Source organism: Thunnus thynnus, chromosome 4 (genome assembly GCF_963924715.1).
Source record: "Thunnus thynnus chromosome 4, fThuThy2.1, whole genome shotgun sequence".
NCBI lineage: Eukaryota > Metazoa > Chordata > Actinopteri > Scombriformes > Scombridae > Thunnus > Thunnus thynnus.
This window is the reverse complement of record NC_089520.1, coordinates 32777620-32804926: the sequence shown is the minus strand read 5'-3', so window position 1 is coordinate 32804926 and position 27307 is coordinate 32777620. Positions and strand designations below refer to the sequence as shown.

Below are 27307 nucleotides of genomic sequence, written 5' to 3'. Positions count from 1 at the left end.
AAACAAGGCTTGTTTTTCCAGGGTACTGACTGAGGTCGGAGGGTCCTGTGCTACAGTGGCAGAGCTCCAACTAAAAAAAAAAAAAGTCTGCAGCAGAGAAGAGGTCAAGTCTTCATTTGACGGTGGAGGCAGCCGGGGGGGGGGGACCAAGTGCTTCTCCTCAAGGACTCCGGGCTTGAAATTGAGTTTGTTCCTGTTTCACAGCGTTCTGTTCATAACTGAAACACAAACCACCAATAGCAGCCCCCACTCCACGCCCCCCCCCTTCCACCCCCCACCCCCCACACCACACCACCTCCACCAATTTCTCTCTCGCCCTCACACTCCTCATCTTGGAGAGCGCCAAATGAAAAAGCTGTCCGCCGACTTGAGAGCTTGTTTTCGCTCGCTCAGAGACACGCCGCATATTTCCCAGGGCGGTGGTCAACTTTCCTCCGCCATTACTTTCCCCTCTCGCCCTGCGACTCAATCTGGCCAGTGGGTTGGCTGGTGTGTGGACGCCTGCGGCCTGGCATTCATGTTGCGAGTATGTATCAAATCAGCAGCCGGGCCCACCAACGCTTTCGAAAGGCAGTGACGCGCATGCATGCACACGCACACACACACACACTCTCTTTGTCCCATGCAGTGGTCATGGCAGGCTGAAAGAGGGAGTGTATGTGTCTGAAGTCAACATGGAAGAATTATGGGCTGTCTTGGAGGAAGTGGAGTTTGCCTGCAGCGCCTGCAGTGACTCCATAAAGCCGACAACGACAAAACAAAACAACAAAAAAAAAAACCCCACACATACACACACACACACACACACACAGTGGGGGGAACTATAGAAGAAGGAAATAGCAGAATAGATGCTCAAAACCTCATTTCCACCCCAAAAGACATGGCCATACATTTCAAAGGAGAAAGTGCAGCTATTATTCTACACCAAGTGTCTAACCACACACACGCACACACACACACAGCACTGTATATATACATACATACACAGAGATAGCAGACAACATGCGAGAGCAATCAAAAATGTGCATTGTACCATTTTGTGGAAGAGAATAACACACACACACACAATGAAACACACATTCAACAGAAGTACAGCCTTGCAAACATGTACAAATACATACACACACAGACAGCTGACACATATGGGTACACACACACACACACACACCCGCACACACACTGATGGCACAGCTCTTGGGCCAGACAGGGACTATGACAGCTGTGTAATTATCTCATCAACACCTCCCTTCTCTAACAAGCTTCTCCTTCTCTTCTCTCTCTTCTCGCCGCCTGTAAAGCTCCTCATCAGCGCCGCGACCAGAGGAGACGATAAAAGCCTTCACAGAGATGAGAGGAGCTCCACCAAAACACCAAAAACCCCTCTCACTCCCTCTCTCTCTCTTATTTTCACACATGCATGCTGACACACACTCACACACACACAGACAGCCATCTTCTATCCTTTCTAGTTTTGTTTTGCATTTGCTCCGCAGTCCAACACCAATTCCCCACTCCCCAATTATGAGAGCAAGTCCACATAAATTACTGCCTCTCAAAAAGAAAAAAACAAAAAAACAACAACACTCTCGGCCTTTGTTCGCTCACGGTGGCAACAAACCAATACAAAATGACTTGAACCCCCCCCCCCCCACCTCCTCCTCCTCAGATTTAAATTTATTTCTAACACTTTTACAACAGTAATCCTGATGATGACTGGTGATGGCTTGTATGCAGAACAAAATTAGACATGTGAAATGAAAGGTGGAATACAATTAAAGATGTTCATTGATTCCTTTGATTGAAAAATATATCAATCTGTTGCCTGTGAGCAAATAGAGGAGAAAGGAGCATGAATGTAGCGGGTCACGTTATTGCCGCACACAAGGACGCTCGCGTACGACAGCATGGCGGCTGTTTGAAGCCGCTCTTTTCAAGCATTTCCACATCAAAACCATAAACTAAGCAAGACATGATTTCTCAGGCACGACTGTGCTGCATGATAAATTTACTATGAAAAAAAGTATGATTTTTATTTTGGATACCAAGGCTGTCGCTTACTAGAAGGTGCCATGCATCTACAAATAAGAAAATAAATATATTGTGACTTTGCAAACAGCATATTCCAGGCCCTTAGCCAGAATTTTAGAAATACGGAGCTCAAGAGTCAAAATTCCCAAGAAATTTTTGATAAGCCATCAACCAAATTCTGTACAATTTTCTGAGTATTTAAAAAATGTAAAATTTCACTTTTTATTCATTCATTCATTTAACTTCATTAGCAGTTAAACTTAATTTAATTGTGTAAATGTTATCTCCTTATGTTATAGTGTACATGTTTGAATCCGTTCTCTACACTCCCAGGTATGTGATCAAAAGGGCAAAGTTATTTTACTATAATTCACTTAGTTTTTGGTCTGTGTTAGGGTAGAAAAATTTAGCCTAAAAAAATCAAAATCAGCCTTCCTATTATTCAATATATTATCAGAAATATTCACGTGTTTATTTTTTGATCTAGAAATCAGCTTTTGAGGATCCTCATCATCCTGGACACCAGCCTGTTTGTTAACCCATGACTTATTTTAGAATATTGTAGTGCGTACTATATTGCAATTTATCCCCACAATTTGTATATCTGTGCATACATTTTATTTTTCTTGAAAACCTCTCATATATTTCTCCTGATGCAGTTGTCACCGTGGCAACAGATTCCCTAAAAAGTCTGGTTTGTAAAAAGATGTAAACAGTGCTTCAAAAAAAAAAAAAAACAATCTCTCAACTGACTTTTACAAACTTTACTCAGCCAGTAATCCTTTTTTTTTTTTTTTTACAGAGTAGGGAACAAAGTTTTGTGGCTCTCTGGATGACAAATGGACTGCAAATAAACCACAACACATGGGAGCAAAACTGCAAGCTGGGATCTCACCCAATACATAACATATTAGTGTTGCAGCAGCTGCTTTCCCACAAACTGACATATGTCACTGCACAATATACCAGCTTCCTCCTGGTTGCTGGCCCTGTTTTCATACCGTGTAATTTACTTCTACATCATGATAACCAGGATGTAGTATTTCTACATACTGTTTATTTTTGCTGTAAACCTAATTAACTGATCACATTTCTCTCATTGCAGAAAACTAGAAACACTTTTTTTAAACTACCTATTGGATATTTATAAGCCATAAATAAGTGATTAATAAATGGTTTATAACTATAGATAAAAGGACATTTTTAAGTGTTTATTCATGTATTTGTCAAGAATTTCAACTCTTCCTGTGAAGCATCAATAACTAGTGATCAGATAATGACTGACTGACAATACAATATATATTTTATTTTAGTTATTAATGAAGTATTCGTGTATTTATAAATGCATTCTCACTCTCCATGACAACTGATCAAACAACTGATCAAACTTCAAGGCCATGAGGTGTTGCTGAAAGTAAAATTTAGTAAGTGGACCTTGAGTTAAACTTTTCATCAGATTTCTATTTGCAAGGTCAAGAATGAAGCTCAGCTGTTTATGAGCACATTTATTAACAGTTTTAAATCAATCTGTGAACGATTGCATATTGAATACATGTTGTATCAATGTAATAGTTGACAAATACATTCATAAACAATTTAAATGACCTAATATCTACTACAAGCACATTATAGTGTATAGATATAAAGCATTTATTAAGTGTTTATATACTGCTTACAAATGCTGTATTACAAAGGTTAAAGTACAGTGTCATGTAGCAAAAGTCAAATGAATCCTGTACTCTCATTTAAAAATGTTTTCTAACATTTTTTAAAACTAACCTCGTCATGAAAGTAACACAATCGGTGCATTAAGTGTCGCTCCTGTTAACTTCACTGCTGCTCCCCACTGTCACAGATTTTCCTTTCTCATCAGGTGATGAGTCACACACATCACTAAACTCAGAACAACAAAACACCATCAAGTCAAACTTTGTGTGTTCTAATAACATTCTCTTGTTTATCGCAGGAGGAGACGATCGATAGAAGCATCGATGCAGGTTACAGACGTGCAGATTTTCTCGGAACCGGCTGTTTCGAGAGTTTATGCCTGTTGGCAACAGAAAATGATGTAAAGCAAAATGGCTGATCAGTTGTAACATGATCATTATCACAAGACATGGAGTCCGTGGTACTAACCAAGTTAAACAAGAAGAAAAGACAATGAAGTGCTTATATTAGGAGTTTAAAGTGATGTGGTGACAGAGTCCTTGACATTGTATGCAGGCAGCTCGTTACACTTGGTTGAGAGTGTAGACAGGGAATTAATCGTTTTTATAGAAAAAAAAAGCCTGACATTCTGGCTGCTGTCATCAATTACAAACAATCATGTCAAACTACTTGTGCTGCTCCTCTCCTCCTCCTCCTCCTCCTCCTCCTCCTCCTCAAGCCAAAGTCATTGGTTCCCACCAAACATGTAAATCTTTTATTTTTTTAAGTATATGATTTTATTTTCAAAAAGTAGTTTCCTAAAACAGCTGGATACTGTAGGAAATGTTACTCAAACATGAGGAAAAGGGACTATTTTCAGATGCGGATTAATCCACATTTGGTGCTATAGTGAGTATTTCTGGCAGCAGGACAGTGTGTGTAGGATTGAGTCAAAATAAACTACAGTGTGTGTGTGTGTGTGTGTTCATGGTAATGAAGGGGTATGTCACAACAACAGTGTGGCTCACTGATGTGTTTTTAATAGTTTTCGGAGAACAATGGAGCTCTATGGCACAGAGGAATAAGATATTTCAGGCCACAGCTACACAGACAATAGTTATCAACAACTTCATGTAACACCAGAGGAATCCCCTGGCCTCTTCAAAAATAATCACAATGAGCGCTAAGCAGCGTGGCACACAGATTTTAAATTTGGAAAAAAAAAAGGTATTGGATCAGTGCTTGATATCTGAAAATGAAATAAAAATTCATATCAGTGCATTGTTGGTATGGTACTATGCTAACAATTTAGCTAACACTATCCTAAGTGACACAGACACTGGCCTTATCCCATCAGTGAGAAAGAAGAAACTATCAATACGATTTAGATGCTAAAGATAGGTGAATGATCAGGTCTGTAATGAATACAAACATGATATAGACCTACTGCCTGGATTCATCAGCTAATTAGTCATAATAATGATGCCTTTGTTTTAAATTCAAATAGCGTACATGTAAATAACACATCTGCAACATTATTAAAATGCCATTCATCTTACTTTGTATAATATCAGGATCCATCCATCCATTGTCTATACCTGCTTATCCTGCTCAGGGTCGTAAGGGGCTGGGGCCTATCCCAGCATGCACTGGGAAAAGGTAAACAGCCAAACACATTCACACTCATATTCACACCAGCGGGCAATTAAGAGTCTCCAACTCAACTGAGCTGCATGTCTTTGGACCGTCAAAGTAGACCAGAGTACTTGGAGGAAACCCACTCATAGCAGTGTATGCTATGGAGAGTTAGCATGTAACACTGGAGCCAGAGATGTAGTAGCACAACCAGTCAGTCTCTCTTCTTTAGAAGCAGCAGAATATTTAATATATGTATTAACATTTGTAATTCCTTGTTAATGGATTTGTACGTGTTTGTTTACTTTAATCTCACCTTTTTTCTCTCTTATATCCTATTTTTTTCCCAATGATTTGTCATGATTTGTCAAGACACTGCACATTTTCATGCTTTAGGTATATTCCTAAACAGAACATAAGCTGACTTTATACGTCTCAGTTACCATTGTTGCAGTCCATACCTTTCCATATATACTCCGCCTGGTAATATCTTTTCAAGCTTGCTACTGCTGACACTATTTCTCTCTCTCTTTCTTTCTTCTGTCCTCTTAGTATTTGTTGCAGCAGTGGCCTATTTTCCCCACAGGGATCATTAAAGCTTCATCTCGTTACCTCTACACCTACACTAACCTTCTTCTCTCCTCCTCCTCCTCCTCCTCCTCCTCCTCCTCTTCCTCTTCTTCCTCCTCGTCTCATCTTTTTCCAAACTCTCCCTGAAGTTCTTCTCCCCAGAGGCCCTTCTTTTCTCCGTGTGTCTCCATTGTGGTGTAAGCATTTTGTCCTTGGTGCAGAGAAAGCAGTACAGACGGATGGAGGGAGAAGACAGCCGAGAGGTTTATTATGACACCCCCCTAAAAACACTTTGTTTTCAACTTTTCATCTTCTCCTGTCAACTGTCTGTTTGTTTTGTGAGTGCGAGGAATGACATTTTAGAGGTTTAAAGTGGTAAACAGAGCCTATAACTGCCAACAACAACAGTAACCAGCCAGTGGTACACACACACACACACATTCACAAACATTATAACAGATCACCACTGTCCTTGATAAAAACATGCATTTTTAGTGTTTGGCGATTATTCATTTTTGCAGCAAAAGTGTGTCTCGAAAAAATGTGCTGAAAAAGAAAACTTTCTAAAAAGAGAACAGAGCAAACCCACTGGCATACCAGTCCATTTTTTGAAATCAGCGTTTTTTGTTTTTTTTTTTGCCATAAAAATTGCAAAGGTGGACTGAAAATGGTCTCATTGGTACAAGGGCCCTGCTTTATTTTCAATAGTCTGGATCTCAAAAGTTGAGAACATGTTTTGACCAGTGCAGGAAAGTAACACATTTTACAAGAGTGGAGAAAAGCCCAAAAACATAAATACAGACTATTTATTTTCTTCTTTCCCCCCTCATTAATTATCTCATGACCCTTCAGATTTATCCTTCTGATCCTTTGGAGGGGGCTGACTCTTAGTTTGAAAATCACTGGACTAAAAATGTAAGTAGTTCAGACTTCACTTCAAGCAGCCTCAACAGTAAAATGCTGCTAACACACTGATGCACCAGTATTAACAATCAAATCATGTCATATATGATAATACAGTGTACTTTGAACGTTGAGTACATTTTAACTGTAATGATCTGTACTTTTACTTTGGATGAAGGACTTTTACTTGTAACATTTACATTGTTATATTGTTACTGCTATTTTATTGCGCTACTTCTACTGAAGAAAACAGGAAAAATACCCGCATACTGTACTGCTGTCATATGAAGGACATGTCTGAACACATGTGAACCACAGATGTTCATTATCAGGAAAATGTGAAAATATGCACAATCAGCTAGAAAACACATTTCGTAATGAAACACTTCACCGTGTGTGATTGACCCGGCGAAAATCTGTAAATGAGCAAATCAAAAACACCACCGTTTTTTTTTTCAAAAAGTGACTTGCGCATTTGCTTTGGAATAATTCCAGAAATAGTTTAATACGCCAAACAAATCACGTCTTTTAATTTATGAAAATATAAGTAAAGAAGACAGCGAACAATCTGTCCAGTACGTTGTGACCGCAGACACCCTCCAGGACTGTGCAGGCTGCAGATGGGCACCATGCTGCACAGCCGGCCCTCAGGGGACTCCAGCAGACAGGGAACAGGGACTGACTTGATTTAGGTGTACTAAACTGTTTCTAGCTTTATCCCAGAGTAATAGGACACCGTAACATGCTTGATAGTTTTTTGATGAAATCGTTACCTGGCTCATGCATTTTTGATTTGTTGATTTTACAGAATCAATAGTATAGGAGACGACAAGCATAGTACGGAATTCTAATATTTTTGTGTTGATGTATTGTTACTAACATGGGAAGAATTTTATGATGAAGACGGCATATTGTCTTTATTGTTGTTATATAATTCATGATTTAATTAGGAGATGTGACATGCAGATTTATCTCTAGTTGTGGTGTGTGTTCGGTGCGTTTGTTGCACGTGCAGCACCTGCAGAGTATTTGTGGATATGCATGTGTCTCTAATTGACTGATAAGCAGTCCTGACATGAAATCTTTTTTCAATCACAATAGCGAGGCGGGAACTCGCACTTAAAAGGCTGCCGACTGTCTTATCGCTCCACATCACAGGCGCTGTAAATGGCTGAACAAAATACACAGGAATCCAACATGCATACACGGATCTGCTGCTACTGTAAGCTACAAGTATTTTTACACTAGAAACACAACAGCACATATCATCATTACCGCCAGATATCCGAAACTGTTATGGAAATGAAGCATAGAAGTGTGCAGCATGCAACTTTTTCTATAATATCAGCACAAAATGCACTAGAGGCAGCGCTTTTTCTACCACAAACCCCCCCCCAAAAAAACAAAAAAAACCCCAGCAGATTATCCTGTAAACACGCCCCAGTTTACTCCTTTCCAAAATCACAAGATTGGGTCACAGAGAGAGGGCAGTGGAGTGGCTGCTCCTCTGCTGGAGTGGCAACTACATGATTTGCTTTACACTGGCCAGCGCACCCCTGCACAATCCCTCATATCTTATTTTAGCAGGTGCTCCCAGGCTGGAGCACGGGACCCTGCTTTGTATATCCCTGCAAGGCATCGTGTTTGCTGCATGATGGAGGGTGGAGGATGCTTAGGGCCAGCGAGGCTCATCCTTTCCCAGGGGAGAGGAGTGAATAGCAGGCTATACTGCTGCCCAGGCCTGCCTGACTTCCCCAGGGAAAACATCCAGAGGGGTATAGACGTAGCGGAGGAGAAGCATGTGGAGCTATTTATAGAGCAGGTAAAGAGGAGAGGTGAGGAAAGAAAGGGGGGGGGGGGGGGGGTGAGAAAGAAGAGGGGTGTTGCAAACAAGAAGAAGAGAGAGACAGAGGAGTCTGAAAGCAGATGACAGAGTGTGATTTCTGCAGCCGATAGCGTGCACAGAGATCTGGGTTGACGTTGTCTGCAACACCTGCTGAACAAAACACAGCCGCTGACTTTTAGCATGGCCTGCCTGTGCAGAAGCTAACAAAGTATGCCCCAACCTATTGATTTATGATAGAGAGAGTTCACGCAGAGGTTAGCCACGCTCAACAGAAAGGCAGCGAGATAGAGCAGAGAGAATAGGAGAGTCAAGATGACAGCGATATTTTATCAATACGGACTTGACTTGCAGCCTAGAGATCTTTGTTATGTTTCTATACCAGCCCGCTTCTCACTCTGCCTTCCTTTTTAATAAATAAAATTACTTTTATTCTTTATTTATTTTCTCCCTCGCTGGCTGCTCCACCCGCAGGCCCCCGCGCTGTCAGCTTGTTTCAGCCCTTGTGCAGCATGTACAGTATGTCTCTATTTCACACTGATGCCCTTTAATCATTTTCATCATTTCAGTGAGCTGACATTTTACATAAAGAGCTCTTATCATCCCTGGCTTATGCTTAATGATGAATGGTGATAATTACTGTCAGTCAGTGCAACTTACGTGCCACGGTCATGTTACTATTTCTGCTCTGGAGTGTGTGTGCTTAAAGTGAGAGAAGACGTTGTATCCATTGGTAGATAACATAATAAAGTGGGACACATACTATACTACATGCGGTGGTCATGACTCTGTTTCATGAAAAATCATTAGTACACTAGTCATGCTAGTTAAAGCTGGGGGTTCCCAACCCCAGGCCTGTGACTGGTAACGGGCCACAAAACATTTGATTCCAGGTCTCAAGGAAATGATATGATTTGGCAAGAAACTGCAGTAAGTCATCCATAGGTGAGGTAACCAGTCTGTCATCGCCTACTTAGCTACTCAATCTCCATGTGCTGTATTCATATTATTATTGCAACAAGCTCGCTAACATGACATAAAAAACTAAAACATTTAGACGTCCAAATGTCTGGCCTGTATTATGGTCAATGAGTCAATCCCACATACACCATTCTGCTGTGGTAAATATTCACTAGAACATTAAATGTGTATTGATCTGCAGCTAAAAACAGTCCCCAACAAAAGCATTTCCTGCTGTTTAACTAACAGTTGCTAATAACTACAGTGGTCAGCTGTTTTGTGAAATTACTGTGCCTTTATAGCAAATGAACTGTAGGCTATTGTGACCCATTCATTAGGAATGAATAGGCTTTGATTCCACAGACAGGGTACAAAAGGCAGAGACTATTGAGAGACCGACTAACCCTTTTTATGGAATTTGTTGACCGTAAGTAACACTGGCTGTATCACCATCATTCAACTGGTAACACTTTACTTTAAGTCCCTCTATTCAACATTTATAAGCAGTGTATAAAATTTAAATAAATGGTTTATAACACAATATAATGCAGATATGGAGTCATTTTTACATGTTTATTAAGGTACAGTATTTGTCAAATATGATCATTTCTTCTATGAAGATATGTTTTCTATTATTACAACTGTGTTTTATATTGTCATTCATTGTCTGTGTAAATACCACCATCCATTCATTGCTGCCCACAGCAGGAGTTACAGGCAAATACATTAATAAACACTTACATCTGTTTACACCTACGTTAGTGTGTTCCATTACCATTTATTACATGTAAAGTGTTATTAATAACCAGCACTGAGAACAGTGGCAATACAATCATTTCTGTATGTATGGTCATTAGCACTGCTGCTCTATGCTAACACTGTAGCATATTAATACTACAGATCAAAGAGGGGAAGCTAATCCTTTAGCAAAAAAACGTTTGTCAGAAGCTATTATTATATGGCTCTGTTATGTTTTCAGATCCATTTGTCAGATTGTTAGCAGGGTATTTCAAAAACCTGTAAACAGATATGAAATGAGAAAAGAAATTGTGTTTTAAATTAGGTCACAGGGTAAGGATCATTTACACTGTTTTCTTACTGCAAACTTCGATACATATATTCCACAATTGCCTATCACTATATGTATTTTTATGCGGATCCAGATGCAGTTTAAAATTTCTAAATTGCCTCTATTACTGAAATAACAAATTTAGAAGACCATGCAGCCTCTCTCCTTTTTAGCTGCTTCACAAGAGTATCTACATATTCATCCATTGTGAACTGATATCTAACAGCTCCCAACCTTCCAGCCCTCTCCAGCTCCACCTGCTAAGAAAACAACTAGTCTCTTTTGTGTCATATTACATTAGCATGGAGCACTGAGCCAGCAGTAATAGATGATGATTGTGATTAATGAGTGAGTAATAAGTCTTGATGTAGTCCTCTTTTTGGTGTCCACATGCATGTGTATGACTTTTTGCTTACATGTTCTTGACTGCGTATCAGTGTGTGTGTGTGTGTGTGTGTGTGTGTGTGTGTGTGTGTGTGTGTGTGAAGCCCAGTCACAGTAAAGTCCTGATGCCGTCCGCCTGAATGAGCGCCGTCACGCAGCCACCAGCTGTCCATGCAGCGACACCGCGACACGACGCAGTGATTCTCAGTGATATTAGCAACAACTAAAATAAAGCAGTCTGAGGTTAAAAATAGCATAAAAACAACAGGAACTGAGGTGCGTGACTCAGTATCAAAGCATAAATTCTAACACTTGATGTGATGACATGCTGCTGTATTAACGTGTTTGTTTTCCCTGAAGGATGACGTGTCAGAGTGGAGAAAGTTGCATTGCAGAGCTAACTCGAGCTTTTTCCTCCTCTGTCATCACAACCGAAAGCTGTTGCTCCGGCGTCACCAACACTGTCTCAGCTCCGAGGCCTCGCAGGGATACACAAGCTTTGTTGTTAATCCAGTATGAGTGTGAGTAGATGAATGAATTTAGCTTCATGCATTTAAAAGGGCCGAGTATAAAAGACAGAAGATGACAGTACAGAGAGAGAGAGAAAAAAGGAATATTTGGACTCCCTGCTTTGGCTCTTTTTGTGGGTTAGACGCTACTGGATCGTTCCATTAAACATCACCGGAAGGGTTGTCTACAAGTTTAGTCTTCTTTTTCTTTTCAGGTTTGACTCTTGCAGTTTAAATGATAATTATTTAATTCAGTGAGCTGTTTTTTTTTTTCTCAGCTTTTCTGGCAACTTCCCAGAATCAACCTTGAAATGATTTATCTTCTTCTATCAAGTTTGCTCTCTGTATTTTTATAAGACCTTCCTCACATACGTATGACTGCCCTGATTAGTCGTGTTAGCCATTCACACTGTGATAAAACACAGAGCTGGCTGTGCTAAAAGAGAATAGATAAAGAAGGGAAATAAAACACATTTTTACAAGTGGTAATAAAATAAATTACTTGCAGGTGGCACAATGGCATGGCAGTCTGGGAGATTGTGCTGTAAATGCTAAATTACAGTTTCTCCCTCTTTAGCAGGCAACCTTTGTGAATTATTTTGACTGTAAGACTTTTTTTTATAAATAAAGGATCTAGACATACTCGTAACATCTTGTCCTGTGCTCTGGATGTGTCTCGGAGTAATGATGAATTTGCTGTAAAACAGTGATGGTACACTGTAAGAGTCAAGAGGTCAGGACAGGCAAAGGTAGTTTTTAGGCTTCATTTACCACACGGAGTCCTGTCCTCCAAACAAGGAGAGGGTGTTTTTAACACTCTTTCTTTCTTTTTTTTTTTTTTTTTACACTAAATGCTGTGGTTCAGTAGGAGGTAACTCACAGGCTAGGCACTGATGCAAGACATTGAAACAGACTTTTACAAACCTTTTGCCAAAATACCCTCCATTTGATTTATTCACCTTCTCCTCCCTTTTTCTTTCTCCCTATCTGTGTGTATAAGTTAGACATTATAAACGCTTCCGTTCCCTTTAGACTAATGCCTCACATATTCCAGGCATTAATATCATCCTCACATAGATAACTTGGTTAGATGGAGTGTGTGTGCGTACATCTGTTTGTGTTGTGTGTGCATTTTGGATTTTCATCAGATGAGAGATGAGTTATGTGCTTCCCCCCACCGCCGTCCACATATTAATTACATCAGGCCTGTGATATATGGACAGATCACTGGGTGTAAAACACATTATTTCCTTATGGAAACAGGAGAGATCCATCAGCCTGCATCACAGTCTGTTTGGGACTCACCTGAGCATCTAGCTTACGTGTCACAATCAGATTGCAAATCTCTCCTGCTGTGCGCCTTATGAATTCAAGACTGTCCTCACCAGAAAAATGACAGCATCAGGCTTTTGTTCGAGTACCTAAAACAACCCATGTTTAGGTTTACCTGAGAGGGACCTCTTTTGACTGTTGTCTCTCAGAAGCAAAGGCAGAAGTAGCATTTCATGGTTATATGGCCACAAAATCTCTAAGGGAAGGTGTTGGGGAGAAGTGGTCAGGCCTGGAGAGCAAATGACTTTGATACAGTAACAGTGGAGGAGCAAAACCATTTTCATAGATTTCAGGCTGAATAGTCAGGAGTTCCAGCCATTTCTGTTACTCTCCAAAACTGACAATCCGACATTCACATCCAACACTGCAGAGGTGAGAGAGGAGCAGGGGTTTGAACTTCTCTCTGTAGCTGTCTTTTTTTCTATTTTAGTTTAATTCAATTTATGCCACTTTTCATGTGAACAACTACTGAGTGCAACACTGTGAGACTGTCAGAAAATGTGCACCATGTACCCCTGGGTGGTCTACATTGTCCCTATTGAAAGCATAAACACGTTTTATTTCTGGCGCGCTCAGACAACTAATCATACAAACTAGTTCTGATTGAGCATAAACCCTTATGCTTTCATTTACTACTTTACATTTACAAGTTCACAAATATTACAAATAAACTGTTAGGAATCACATATTATAGGCTTTTCTTTTATGTAATCGCCAATAGATGACACAATCTTTGGCAGCAAGACTGTAACTTTTGCTGAACAGCAGCAACTGTGGCCACAGCTGATAACTACAAGATAACGGCACAGTGACTTTACCTTAATTTCCCAAGATTGTCTTGAGTGAGTCACAAGCAGGAAACAAAGACGCCTGTCTGCTGGTGACTGAAGGATGTGTTTACATCTGGTTAAAATGTTTTAGTTAAAGTTGTGTTAAATAAAGTAAGCAAATATTCAGTAATGACAGTTACATAATAAAATCTAGCTAAAGTTTGCTAACGTGAGCTAACATTAGCCACCATAAGTTACTAGTCATACCAGGCCAAGTAAGGCTGTAGCAACAAAAGCTGAATTAAACTGAAATTGAGCAAGGGTGCGTTTTATTGGGTTTAAATATTTAAAGACACCTCTCAGCAGAGGTTAGAGGATACTTTTTACAGCTAAACCTTAGGTAGTTTATCTATAGTAAGGCCCTAATAGTCTTGTGGGAAATAGAAATAGCAAGGAATCCCCCCCTTCCCTCTTTTAAACTTGTAAAAAGTGCAGGAAATGTTTCCACACATGTTAAAAGTTCTGCAAAAGTGGTGCTGTGTGTTGTTGCCAGTGCAGTGGCCAGGCTGTACAGGAGATCTGAGACACTAACGTTCAGATCCTATCAACAGTCAACACTGCTTTCTTTTAAGCATGATCACAGTTTTTCTATACCTTTAACAAGTACTTTTAGTTGCTTCAACTTAACTGAATCTCAACCATAGAGGTAGCAGATTGGAAAATGAGCAATGACAAATTATTTTGTCATCTAGTCTGGACTCTCAGCTTGTTGCTGTTTGAGTGCATGTGACTCAGAGGAAACACTCTTCACAAAGTGAGCTGAGCACAAACTTTGAGTTTGACCTTATTAGTTGGATGGCTCTTTGTTGCCGCAGCAATTGGAACAGGTTGGCAGGTTTGTCGACGTTTATCAGAGCATATTAGACCTTCGCTGGGCTTCTATTAAACTTAATGAACATTTAAATCCTTTAATGGATTGAAGGGAATTGAGAGCAGCAAATTATCAGCTAGGCGCTCTCCGCTGGTGTTGATAAAGACACCCGCCGATGGAACTTGAAGAGACGCATTTAAGACAGCAGCCTCCCCCTTCTTTCCCTCTCCTCATCTCACTTTGTTCTCTCTCCGTGACCGTCTCACACTCTTCTTGTTTCTCTCCTTCAGTCTTTCTCTCTCTTTTGCCTGTATATCCCTCTATCACACAGCCGCTCTTTTGTTTCTAACACACGCTGTGCTCCTCTGTCTGTCTATGACTGAGGAGAGGAGGGTGTTGCTGCAGAGCCAGCTCTCTGTCATTTATCAGTCCCCATGAAGGGAACATCATAGAGATCTCTCTCCAGGAGGGATGTGCTAACACAACCACAACACCAGCCCATTACAGAGCTGTAAAGCGTCGCCTGCAACCTTCTCTCTCTGTCTCTCACTCCTTTGCTTTATCCTCAGCCATCCCAGTGAGGGATCTTCTACTCCACATGCTAGCAGAGCAGAGAAACATAAATTACCCAACAATACAACTGCAATCACTGAGCGTAGCCAAGCCGGCATAAGGGGCTGCTGAACTCTGGCCAGCCCAGCATCAGGTCCCGCTAATGGGCAGAAAGGGCTCAAGAGAGGCCGCTGCTTTCTGAGGCCTGGCCTGCTCCTGGCCACAGCTCAGGAGGACTGACAGACTCGACTGTATTGATCTGGTAGTTTCTATATTCCTGTGGACAGCTGGCTAACAAGGCTGATGTCTCAATAAAGACCGGTGCCTTGGGGAGAAAAGGGGGAGCAGCCAGCTGCCCGACAGCAACCTGTGTTAAGACAAACCAGCAGACGGAGAGAGGGAAAGGTTCACGCCATCTCTGGTTTTTTAATGCGCCCCCACAACGCTGCACATATTGGCTTAGTCCCCACAGGATGACACTGGAAACTGTTATTATCAAGCTAAAAGTGAGACAGGTAAAAACACAGTTTCAGCACATAATGACATTACTTTTGAGAAATTATATTGTTTTTAAAGTGATACACAGGAGTAAATCACAGTCCTTTGCTGTTAAAGCGTAATTAATAAACCTCTCATTTAAAAGATCCTTCGATAGTTTCATGGTGAAGTCATGACTTATTAATACAGCGCTCTGTTAGCGTGGAACACAACCCCTCCCAGACTTCTCCTAGAGCCCACCATATCTCCTAATTGTCTTCTATCTATTATTGACCGAACTGACAGCTGTAACTTATTGAGCAACACAAACAAAAGAAGCAAGAGTATGTGTGAGAGACACAAACTGACAGACTGATTGATGAGGGTGGTGATCTATTTTTGATGCGTGAGACTTTGGGGTATAGTTTGGCCGCTCTGTGCGGTGAGGAGGTGGAAACAGGCCGCTCCGTGAGTCGATAATAGGTGTTAGGAGCTGAAATATGGAGGAAAACATCTTTCTTTTCAGCGACGAGTCTCATCAGCAAGCGTACTGGAGTGTCCTTGAGCAAGATACTGAGGTGTAGACACAGAAAAGGACAACACACTCAAATAACCTAAGCGCTAAGCACAATAAATATTTTTCTCAGTAATATGTGGTATAAAGGTTTTCCCTCCAAGCTATTAATTATGAAAACTCTGGTGTTATTTTATTCTATGTGTTACTAAATATGCGGCAGGTACACTATTGATCGAGGAGAGATCAATACAAACAGCAACATCCGAGCCGACTGTAGCAGTGATCAAAATCTTCTTCTTTTTTTTTTTTTTTTTTTTTTGATTTTCTTACAAGCTAAAATTTGTCTTTGCCTTTTATTGTACAAAGAGAAAAAAACTGCAGCTCCCAGTAGTCTGACTTCTTTCAACTTTTCTCTCTTCATTTCCTGTTTTCCCTGAGATTTTGTTGCTTCTAAATTACGTGTTCAAATCTTAAAATCATGCCCTAAAAAAGTCTTTGTTGCTAATCATTGTTCCCTGCTCTTGGTCCTCCTGCAGCAGAGGTATGTGGTAATAATCATCCACCTACAGTTTGCTCATTAGCAGCAATTCCTGCTCTCTGCATGGGTCTTTTCATGTTCTTCAGTACTAACAACAACCTGAAGGAACGCTCTCTATCCTCGCTGGGAATGCGACAGTGTGAAACTGTGTGCAGGAGTTGAATCAGGGACAGTGCCCACAGACAGGAGGGGCTGCTCAGGGAAACCACCACCTCTATACAGCAAATGACTGAGTACATGGTCACAACAAATGTGGGAGCTGCTGGATACAACAAGGTTGGTCTTCATTTCCTGCTCCCTGTATGTTTGAGGCAGATTCAAACACTAATGACCAGTATTTTGTACCAGTAAGTTAAATTTTGCAATTTTCATCCCTCAAAATTACACAGATTCAGCATGTCCTGACAAAAGTTTTCTCTTGAAAACACCAAATAGCCCCTAGTTTAAAGGACTTTTATCACAGTGGTCATGTTCTGAGTTCGTACCTCTTCCTCAGATGTAACAGGAGGAACTGTTCTGTTCTAGGAGGAGTGTGTGATTCAGTCTTTATTGTCAGTGCAGAAAAGCATCTAAAGCAAAATCTGGAATGTGAGATTGTAGCAGGAAAACACTACAGTCTATGGAGACCCAATGTGTTCAAAATAAAATAAATGGAACATTACAAAATAAATGATAATATGAATAAGTAATGCCAATAAATATACAGTGTATACAGTATATATAGTCTAACCATGACATTGTGAAATAACCTAAATACAATTTTGGAAAAATGACCTGCAATAACATTTCATAAAATCTCATAATAATGAGCTGTGTTCAAAATAAAATATTGGATTATTTCACAGTTTAATGGTATATAAATATTATATACTGTATATTGTCTGTATTTATTCATATGGTTATTTATTTCATAATCTATTGTTTATCATTTATTTATTCAATTTTGAATGCCTTGGGTCTCCATATTACCAGTTATAGTAATTAAAAAATTTACACATATCAGACTCCATATTTAAGTAGGAGGTTAAATATGTTGGTGATCCGTCCCAACCTCCCAATTTACTTAACATAATAAACCACAATTATAATTACAATGTAATTCTTTTTATAATTTGAAATATAACTATTTTTTTTTTTTTTTTTTACATATTTTAGACTTTATTTTACAGTAGACCACTGGTTCTCAAACTATGGTACGCATGCTCCCTCTAGTGGTACATGGAAGAATCTCTGAAATATTTTTTAAAAATGAAATAAAATTAATTTAAAAACATATAATACTATCAAAATACTACTACAAATGAAAATACCTTAACCATGAGAACATTGTAATGGGACTTAAAATAACTTTTGCCCCTCATGTAATATTTTTGTTTCGATATCAGCCTGCTACGTAGTCGGGTAGTAGCACACGCAAACATCCATGATTAGCTACAAGCTAACCTGTGATGGCAAGATAGTAAGCGGAGGTAGCTAAAATGACAAATGGTTCAAAAACACTGCAATCGTGGCTCTAAACAGGAACTATTAGTAAGAATGGTGCGGATCAGTAGGAGAGTATTTCGAGAAGCCCTGCAGAAACTGAAGTGGACGACAGTGAACCGAGCACAAGTGCTAGTGGCTACTTCAGCAGCACCAGTGAAGTCTCCACAGCACCTGCTAGTGGCAAACGGCACAAAACAGTAAGGAAATATGATTCAAGTTACGTCAAATTTGAAATCAGCTGGAGCAGGAAGGAGGAAGAGCCCATGCCACAGTGTGTAGTATGTGTCTACCATTAGCCAAAGAGATGACACACATCATGTGTGGGGAGAAGGCTGCCAAACAGTTCATCTTGGTGCCACTTTCAAACAACACTGTATCGCAGAGAATAGGAGCCATGGCAGATGACGTTGAACATAAACTGACTGAGTGCATTAAAAGTAGTCGCTATTATTCCATCCAGCTAGACTAGACGACTGATGTTGCAGATTTGGCCAATTTGCTTGTTTACATCAGAAATGAGCATGATGGTGCAGCTCAGGAGGACTTTCTATTCTGTCAATTTCTGCAGACCATAAATACAGCGTATGTCCAAGAGAAAAAAGTATGTTGGAGTCTGCACAGATGGTGTCAAGGCTATGATAAGTCACCGCAGCAGAGTAGCAGCTCATGCTTCATATGGAGGTAAGGTGGCTATCAAGAGGGAAGGTGCTTTGAGGCTTTTCAAATTGCACACAGAAGTCCAAATGTTCTTACAGGAGAAGAGCTTCCCCTCATCAGAAGTTTTTGAAGATACTGTGTGGCACAGTCAACTGGCATACTTGTTGGACATTTTTTCCTCTTTAAATGAATTGAATTTGGGATTACAGGGACTCTCCGTCATTTTTTTTTGATGTACAGCACAAAATCAACGCAGAGCTGAAAAAGATGGAGTTGTTCGAAATCAAAGTCAAGACGGATGATATTTCAGCTTTCCCCACTTTGGACAGTTTTGTGTCTGACAATGACCTGACCCTTAATGTTGTGGGGACAACATCGTTGCGCACCTCATCTCGCTCAGACAACAGTTCCATGAATATTTCACAGCGATGGGCAAAGCGAACAACTGGATGAGAAATCCGTTCAGCATCGAAACCTTTGAAATACCCAAGGACTACCCAAAGAACTGTCTTGCAACAAAACATTGAAGTATGCTTTCAGAAGTCAGTCGTTGTTGGACTTTTGGATATAGCAACACAGCAAATACCCTGTGCTTTTTGACAAGGCCGTGCGCTTTCTCCTTCCTTTTGTGACCACATATCTGTGCGAGACAGACTTCTCTTCACTTGCCGTCATTAAAAAGAAATACAGAAGCAGGATGGATGCTGAGCTAAACCTGAGACTGAAGCCAACCTCCACTAACCCAGACAGACTGTATTCACAGGCGCACCTTTCTATTTAGGCTTATGTACGTTGTCAATAGTCACCAACATGCTGGCCAACTTTTAACAATATTTGTATTTCACCTAAAAATTTTAAAACATTTTAGCAAAAGCAGTCTATAAAACATGGTTGTTTGTTAAATGGTTGAAATCAACCCTTTGTTATTTTTTTTTATGAGATTTGATTTCATTTAGGACATTGACTGTATTTTAAGTGTATCTGATGCACAAATGCAGAGCTCTTAGCTAGGCGCAAAGGATCGTGGATATCAGTGACCGGTAATGGTGGGTTAGGTATCAATACTGCACTTCACCATGTTTTAAAAAAGAATCTCTGATTTCTCCAATAATGGCCCCAAAGCTAAACAGCAAAAACCCTTACCCTGCCAGAACACAGTCAACTCCCTGCCGGCAGACCCCAGAATACAAGAGTGAGAGAGCAGGAGGTCTTCAATGAAAGCCTGTTTGTAAAGCACTGTCTATGGCCTGTTCAGAGTTAATGTTTTCAGTTGCTGTGTGTGTGTGTGTGTGTGTGTGTGTGTGTGTGAGTGTGTGTTATAAAGCGCCTCATTCTATTGCTACCCGTATAGCGTGGCTGTGGCTCATTCAACAATAAATCATCTTCTGATTAGGAATAAACCTGCATTCTGTCTGTGAACTGTCTATATCTGAATATGGTACTATGCTGCTTTGACATACAGCATGTTGCTGTTCAAGTTTGCTGTCTGTTGTGGTGTAAAATATTCTAAAACTGGTGTAGAATGTTGTTGGCCATTCAAATTAATACAAAAATCATGATTATTGTGCAGCATTTAACATAATATCAGCTCTGACTGACTTCCATCATCATCATCATCATCATCATCATCATCCCTGAGCAGGTTGTTGGTATGCAGCTGTTATTCTTAATGTTCTCACTTGCTGTGTGTGTGTGTGTGTGTGTGTGTGTGTGTGTGTGTGTGTGTGTGTGTGTGAAGGGCTGCCCTTGCGTTGTATGGGAGTTGTGTGGAAGACTTTCAGTGCCAGTTTTAGTGCTACCCCTGTGTACAGCGTGGTTGTGGCTGACAACAGTCAACAATAAATAATATTCTTATTAGGAATAAATTTACCTCCTGTGTGAACTGTGTGCAGCTGAACTGGGCCTACACCGCTGTTGGTCATGATGGTGGTACTTGGAGAGCCAAATGTTTTCCGAGGTGATAAATCTTATAAAAAGTTTGAGAACCACTGCAGTGGAGTATGAGGAAAAATGGGAAAAGAGTCAGATGGATGATGTGTGAAAAAGGTTGCCAGCGAGATCACAGTTTTACCGACATTGCATTTTCAAGGTATTTTTGCCGTCCAATGACAACCATGTACCTCCTGATTTGGTAATTTTGAATTTTTCACATAAACAGAAGAATTGTGTGTTACTTTAAGGATTGAGAAAATTATAACACTACCAAAATAATAATTTAAAACTCATTGGATTATTTGAAAAAATGTGCATCACAAAGCTGAAAATAAAAACCTGTTTTTCACTTATGAAAAGTTAATGTTTTGGAGATACATGGTTTTCACAGGACAGTGACTGTATGCATCTTAGAGCACCTTTTTACTGCAATTTGCTCTTTTTTCACTTTATAAAAACATTTAAAAAACAAAAAAAACAAAAGTGCTTTTAAATACTCTTGACCTTACCTCTGAGACTACAAATCTTCCCACAATTTCTGTTATGAATTCACATAGAGAACGTTCAGATTTACATCACTTTATAAGGTGCTACGCTCCGTCCCTGCAAATGAAATATGTGGGTAAGCTAAGCGGTGGAGGCTTTACCTTCCTCCACTAAATCCCTGCTGGTCTGTCACTGATTCTAGATCATTCTCTTCTCTGTATTTATTGTTTCTGGATAGAAAGCAGCAGCAATATGATTGTGTAATAATTACCGTGTCTCTCGTGCACAGTGTGTCTAATATTTAAGACATATGCAAAAACATTATGAGATGTCAAAATATTAAGGCTGGCTTTCCTTTTGTCTCGCTCCTCCAGCTCTGACGCCCTCTTACCAATCATACACACACATATATGTACACACACACACACACACACACACAGCGCTCCAAACACAAATAAATGACAGGGTTTGAAGGACACTAGAGTTATGATGTGAAGCAGCTCGACTTACATATACAATAAAAAAACCTCATTGTGTCAGTGAGTAGTGGAGCGTTTGGAAGCACCAGTCTTATAAAACTCTCCTCCTCATTTATATGTATCTACACAAGATGAATATGACTAGAAACATGAACAATGGACAATAACAAAATGGCTGGTCATGGCCATGTCACATTTTCACTTTACATCTAAAAATCATTCACAGCGTCTTTCTTGTGTCCGTGCTCTTGAGCGTTGCGTGTATGAGTGTGTGTGTGTGTGTGTGTGTGTGTGTGTGTGTGTGTGTGTGTTGTCGAGCCGAGTTCTGCAGGGCTGAGTGAGTGTTACCTGCTCCTCCACCAATTTAATTTCCAGCTGTTAATTCATTCTAAAGGTTTTCTTTTCCTCGTACATGTAATATTTGTAATTGCCCTCGAGTCGGACTGCAGCCAAACCAAAGCGAAGAAGAGAAATTAATTTTCTGTACTATCACTTAAGAGTGCAATGGGACACCCGACAAAAGAAGAAGAAAAAAAAAAAGAAATCTGTTAGCGTTTAGAGATGAGCTATTTATTTGGGCTTAATTACAATTTTGCCCATAATCACTTTACAAAATAGAATGAAAGCAGTGGTTACTATTTTGCAGGACCTTGAAAAATTGATTTGTTTTTCTTGTGTTTAGTTATATTAATTTGAGTGCGGGCTAAGAGCTCAATCTAATCTTAAGGAACGTTATATTCACAACTCTGGTGACTTTATTCATGGACAGAGACGTCTTTTAAGGTGAAGTGGTGTGAATAGAAATCAATTGGATCGAATGGATTCGTACACATCGATTGAAACTTTGAAATAGGATCCACTTCATCATCATGTTTTCAAGTTCACCATGTTGGAAGCCACCATAGGAAAGTCCTCCACCACTGGATGCCTCCGTTTTCATCTCATAACAACAAATACAAGTTTTTAGAGGAGGCCTAGAAGACCATTTAATATTTCTACTCACAATTTTCCACCACTGTGTTTATGAGCCATAATTATATACTTCAAGCCCTCAAACTGAAAAGACTCCAATCAGACAATTTAAATGGTTCCCACTAAATTATTTGTGAATATATTCTGTAAAGGTTCAAATTAATTATCTCGTTAGAAGTAAAATGTTTTCAACAAAATTAAGTTTTAGTGTCATATGATGGTCTTATTTCTGTTTAAGGAGGATTCACAACCTTGAAACACTGAATTTTCTTCATTTTTAGGAAACCAAATTTAAAATCCCAGTGATGTCTTGGATCGCTGTGTCCCCACTTTGATCCCAGCCGGGACCCTTTGTTGAGTGTTGTATCCCTCTTTTCCCTTCATACTGTCAACTATCAAATAAAGGAAAAAATGCCTAAATGTCTAAATTCATTTTAAAAAAAAAGTGAATAAATATTGGTGGAAAATACCACCAGCTTCAGTCTATTTTCTTAATACAAAGTGAATCATTTAATTTCCAAATGCGCCTCACAGTCTAGATTTAATATATAAGACCTACATATGATCTATCTATGTATGATATACAAACAAAATAATAAACTAGATTATATTTATTAAAAAAGTTTTTTGCATAGGAGGCATATTTTTTGTGGTGATCTAATTTTTATTAGCTGTTCGTGTTTAACTTATAAATCGAGAGCGATTGATCAGTAACACGGCGGTTTAACTGTGAAAACACATTGAGACAAATGATGGACAGAAAAACAGACTTTTCATCAGGAACTCTTTGTTTTCCATTTCACTTCCACCTGAATGCTGACTGTCAGATAGGTTCTGTATAGGTAACGGGGGGGGGGAAATAATGTGCGTCTAATCGCACTGAATCGCTAATCAGTAAAGGGCAGCAGTCATCACGGGAGAGAGTGAATGTATTTGAATCAAACAGCGAAGGCATAAATGAAGGAAAGATGAAGACACTTGACCTGGAAGTCAATTTGCAAAATTATGGTAAATGCTCTAAATAGGAGCAGCAGGGAGGGGTAGGAAATAAAAACCTGACATATAAATAACACAAGATTTTAATGGCGGGTTGTAAATGTGGCCGAACAGACGGTCTGTCTGTCTGTCTGTCTGTCTGACTGCATGGTAGTCCTCGCTTCCTGCTCTGTCCCGTCCCGACTTTACAGAGCTTAACACAGGATAAGTGGCCTGCCCTCACCTCTCCACTGCTGAGATGATCCCACCTGAACCAAGGTACTGATCTCTTTTTTTTCCGCTTTATCTCTTCTTCTGCTGCCTTTTTTCCTGCAGCGGTAAGCTGAATGTTGCCGCCGGGGCGATGAAGGCCCTAACAGTCGAATCGCTGCTGTCACTCAGCCTCTTGAGACCAGACCTATGTCAGGGACCCTATCACACACACACACATATAAAAGAGGTGCCGGGGGGACTTTGTGGGGTGTGTGTGTCGCATTAGTTGAACAAGTGACAACAACAGTTTTCCGTCTCGTGGTGGAAAGATGAAGGACGGGAGAATGGAAGTAAACAAACCCAAGCAAGGGCTTAAGGGAGCAGAGTGTGTGTGACAAGAAGACACACACACACACACACACACACTTTAAGAAGCTCAAATGGAAAAACACAAGTGTGATTGATTCATAAGATGTTTGCCTCAGATCAGGATGGAAACAGCACACACACTCTCACACACACTTTCACGTCACAGCCTAACCCCACAGCGAGCACATGCGCTGTTGCAACTGACACGCAAACCGGGCAAATATGAGCAATGTCAAAACGAGTTCACACACACACACACACACATGAGCATCACCTGGATTTTCTTGAGTTGTTGTGCAGAGCAAACTTTGATGTCATGCCACACGCAAACACACTATCTGTTAGTGTGTGTGTGTATACATTTGTTGACCCGTGTGTGTCACGCATGGGTCACGTCGGCTCGTTGCTGTTTCATGTGTTTTCAGAGAGCTCCACATGTATGAAGTTAATCCTCGCTGTCAGAGAATATGCATTATTCAACTCTGTCTGTACATCCACACACACACACACACTCTCTCTCTTACCTTCGTTGCTGTTAGTTCCTGCGGTGCCCAGAGCTTGTAGTGATATAGTCCATAGCAGCATCGCAGCCAGCCCCGGATCTGAAGCCATGGTGTTCTCCCTCACACCCCGCCAGTCTCCCTCTGCCTCTCTCCCTCTCTCCTCTCTTACTCCCTCGCCCTCACTCTCCCTCTCTGCCACTCACTGCCTCTCTCTTCTCTCCTTCTTCTTCTTCTGTGTCCCAGGGTTGAAGCGAGAGCCGGCGCTGAGGCTGAGGAGAGAGTGTGTGTGTGTGTGAAGAGTGTGTGTGAGTGTGAGGGCTGCGAGCTCATTGGGTTGGAGTTAGAGCCTGCCTCTGTGGCTCGCTTCAGTCTGCCGGCTCCTTCACACACACACACACATACATACATACACTTTCAGCAGGCAGCCGGAGGGGGGGAGGGACAAGCGCGTCTGTCAAAGTCTCGGCAGCCAATTAGAGCGCAGGATCGGCCGGCGCTGCTCACTAAATGCTCTTTTCTTTGCCACACCCTCCTGTCCTACCTGCCTGGCCAACTCTCACTTTCTGTTTATCTCTCTGGGTCATGAGCTGGCACACTGCATCCCTCTCTCCCCCTCTCCCTGTTATTTACCCTCATTTGTCATTGGCTTGCTTCTCCCACACACTCTCACCTACCCAGTGGCAAATATCTGACTGATGGGATGGACTGAAAACAGCAGCATGTCTCAAGGCTCAAGGACAATGATCGGTTATCGATCTTCTGTATTGCGTTCTTAAAGCTATTATCTATGTTCAGATGCAGCCGAGTGAATCCACACGTGTGTGTGTGTGTGTGTGTGTGTTCAAGGACTATAGCTGTGGTTACATGAACATTTTTTTTCATTTTGATTGAAATTCAGATTGAAGATTTCGGGTCAACTGTTTACATTGGATGTGATTTAATACATTCTGGTGTTTATATGCAATCACGCATTTAATCAGAACTGCTGTGCAAAAGTGCAAAAGTGATGAATACATCAGGGCGATATGTCAAAATGTTCCTACCGGCCACCGTCAGCCCAACAACCGAGAGCTGGAGGGGTGTGGGGGGGGAAGGTTGAGTAAAACTCAGGAGAGACTCAGCAGCCAGACATTTCTCCGCTCTCTGTTTAGGAGCGGCTGAGATTGTCACTACAATGAGAATAGCTGGTCCACTTTAAGTTAGTCCACCTTAAGTGAACTGGTCAGGTTAGGCTAACCTGTTGTCGCTAACAGGACACGGGAACTTGGCTTTGATCTTCAGGAGTTGTAGCATTTATTCACTGACAAACAGCCTAAACTGTACACACACTGTACTGCTACGTTCACAGCTGCTAACTTCATACTCTGTCACACTCTCTCTCTCTCTCTCTCTCTCTCTCTCTACCGTCACATCGCCTAATGTGTGATGTGACGGGCATGTGGAGTAAACAGAGACAGAGACAAACGATCAGATTAAGTGTTTACATGATTATCAGGCACTAATATTTTCCTATTGAACGTATCATCAAAGGTTTACACCATCCCTCTCAACCCGACTGAGAATTCCTTCCGATCGGTCCGGTCTCTTCTGATCGAGGTGGTTACATGAGGCATTTTTATTTTGATTGGGCTATTCTTCCAATTATTAGTGGAATATTAGGATGCATGTAAACGAAGCTTGTGATCTTGTATTGATTCATGTGATGGTGAGGAACTCTGCAAATGTTTCAGATCACAGCACCTGTCCTGATCAATAGATGTTTCACTCTGGTCACACTGCAGCACGAGACACACACACACACACACACACCGCTTCAGAATGACCTGAGCTGTGTTGGAGTGAGCGATGATTACACACACTGTGGTTTACCGCACTGACACTAAAGCTAAACGTAACTCCATTAATGTTAACTGATGTTAAACTGATGCAATAATAATAATATAGTTGACAAAACAATCTCACCTCAAAGTCCATTTAGCAGCTGTTCCTGTTCTGTTCTCTTGATTTAGATCATATAATATGATCAAAAGCTCTGGAACAGCTGCTAAATGGACCTCAAGGTGAGATTCTTTTGTCAGCTCAGTCAACAATGAACTTTTAATCTCAACAATATACAGTTTTAGTGTTCATCATATCAATTAGCATCAGACTGATTCTGTATTTATTAAAAACAAAATGATATTATATAAAATTACTACTACAGCTGCTGTTATTAATACTGCTACTAATACTACTGCTACTGCTAATATAAATGAGTTTGATATTGAGCTAATATTGTGTTTTTGTACTTGTAATTGTACTACTACAATAGCTACAAGACACTTATACTACTACTGCTACTATATAACCAATATCATAATAATAATAATAATAATTAATAATAATAATAATAATAATAATAATGTGTAATTGGTACAATTTGTACAACAACAAATAATATTTATTATAATGTCATTTGTATTTAGTTTACTACTGCAACTGACACTAATTTAATAAAACTAACAATGTGTCATGTGCAAAATTTATACTTATAATAATAATAATAATAATAATATAAATAGCTAATAATAATAGAACTAACTGTTATGAGAACTAATAGAACTAATAACAATAATGTAGTTTGTACTTCTA

The 27307-nt window shown here is 40.3% G+C and overlaps 1 protein-coding gene across 1 annotated transcript in view; it reads right to left on the bottom strand.

The window, feature by feature from the left end:
* Window positions 1-25739, bottom strand: part of epha8 (eph receptor A8) — a 118094-nt gene extending 92355 nt beyond the window's left edge. Inside the window, exon 1 of the mRNA XM_067588384.1 lies at window positions 24698-25739. Coding sequence (XP_067444485.1) covers window positions 24698-24785 — 88 coding nt within the window. The 5' untranslated portion in view covers window positions 24786-25739. The remainder of the gene's footprint in view (window positions 1-24697) is intronic.
* Between the last annotated feature and the right edge of the window lie 1568 nt (window positions 25740-27307).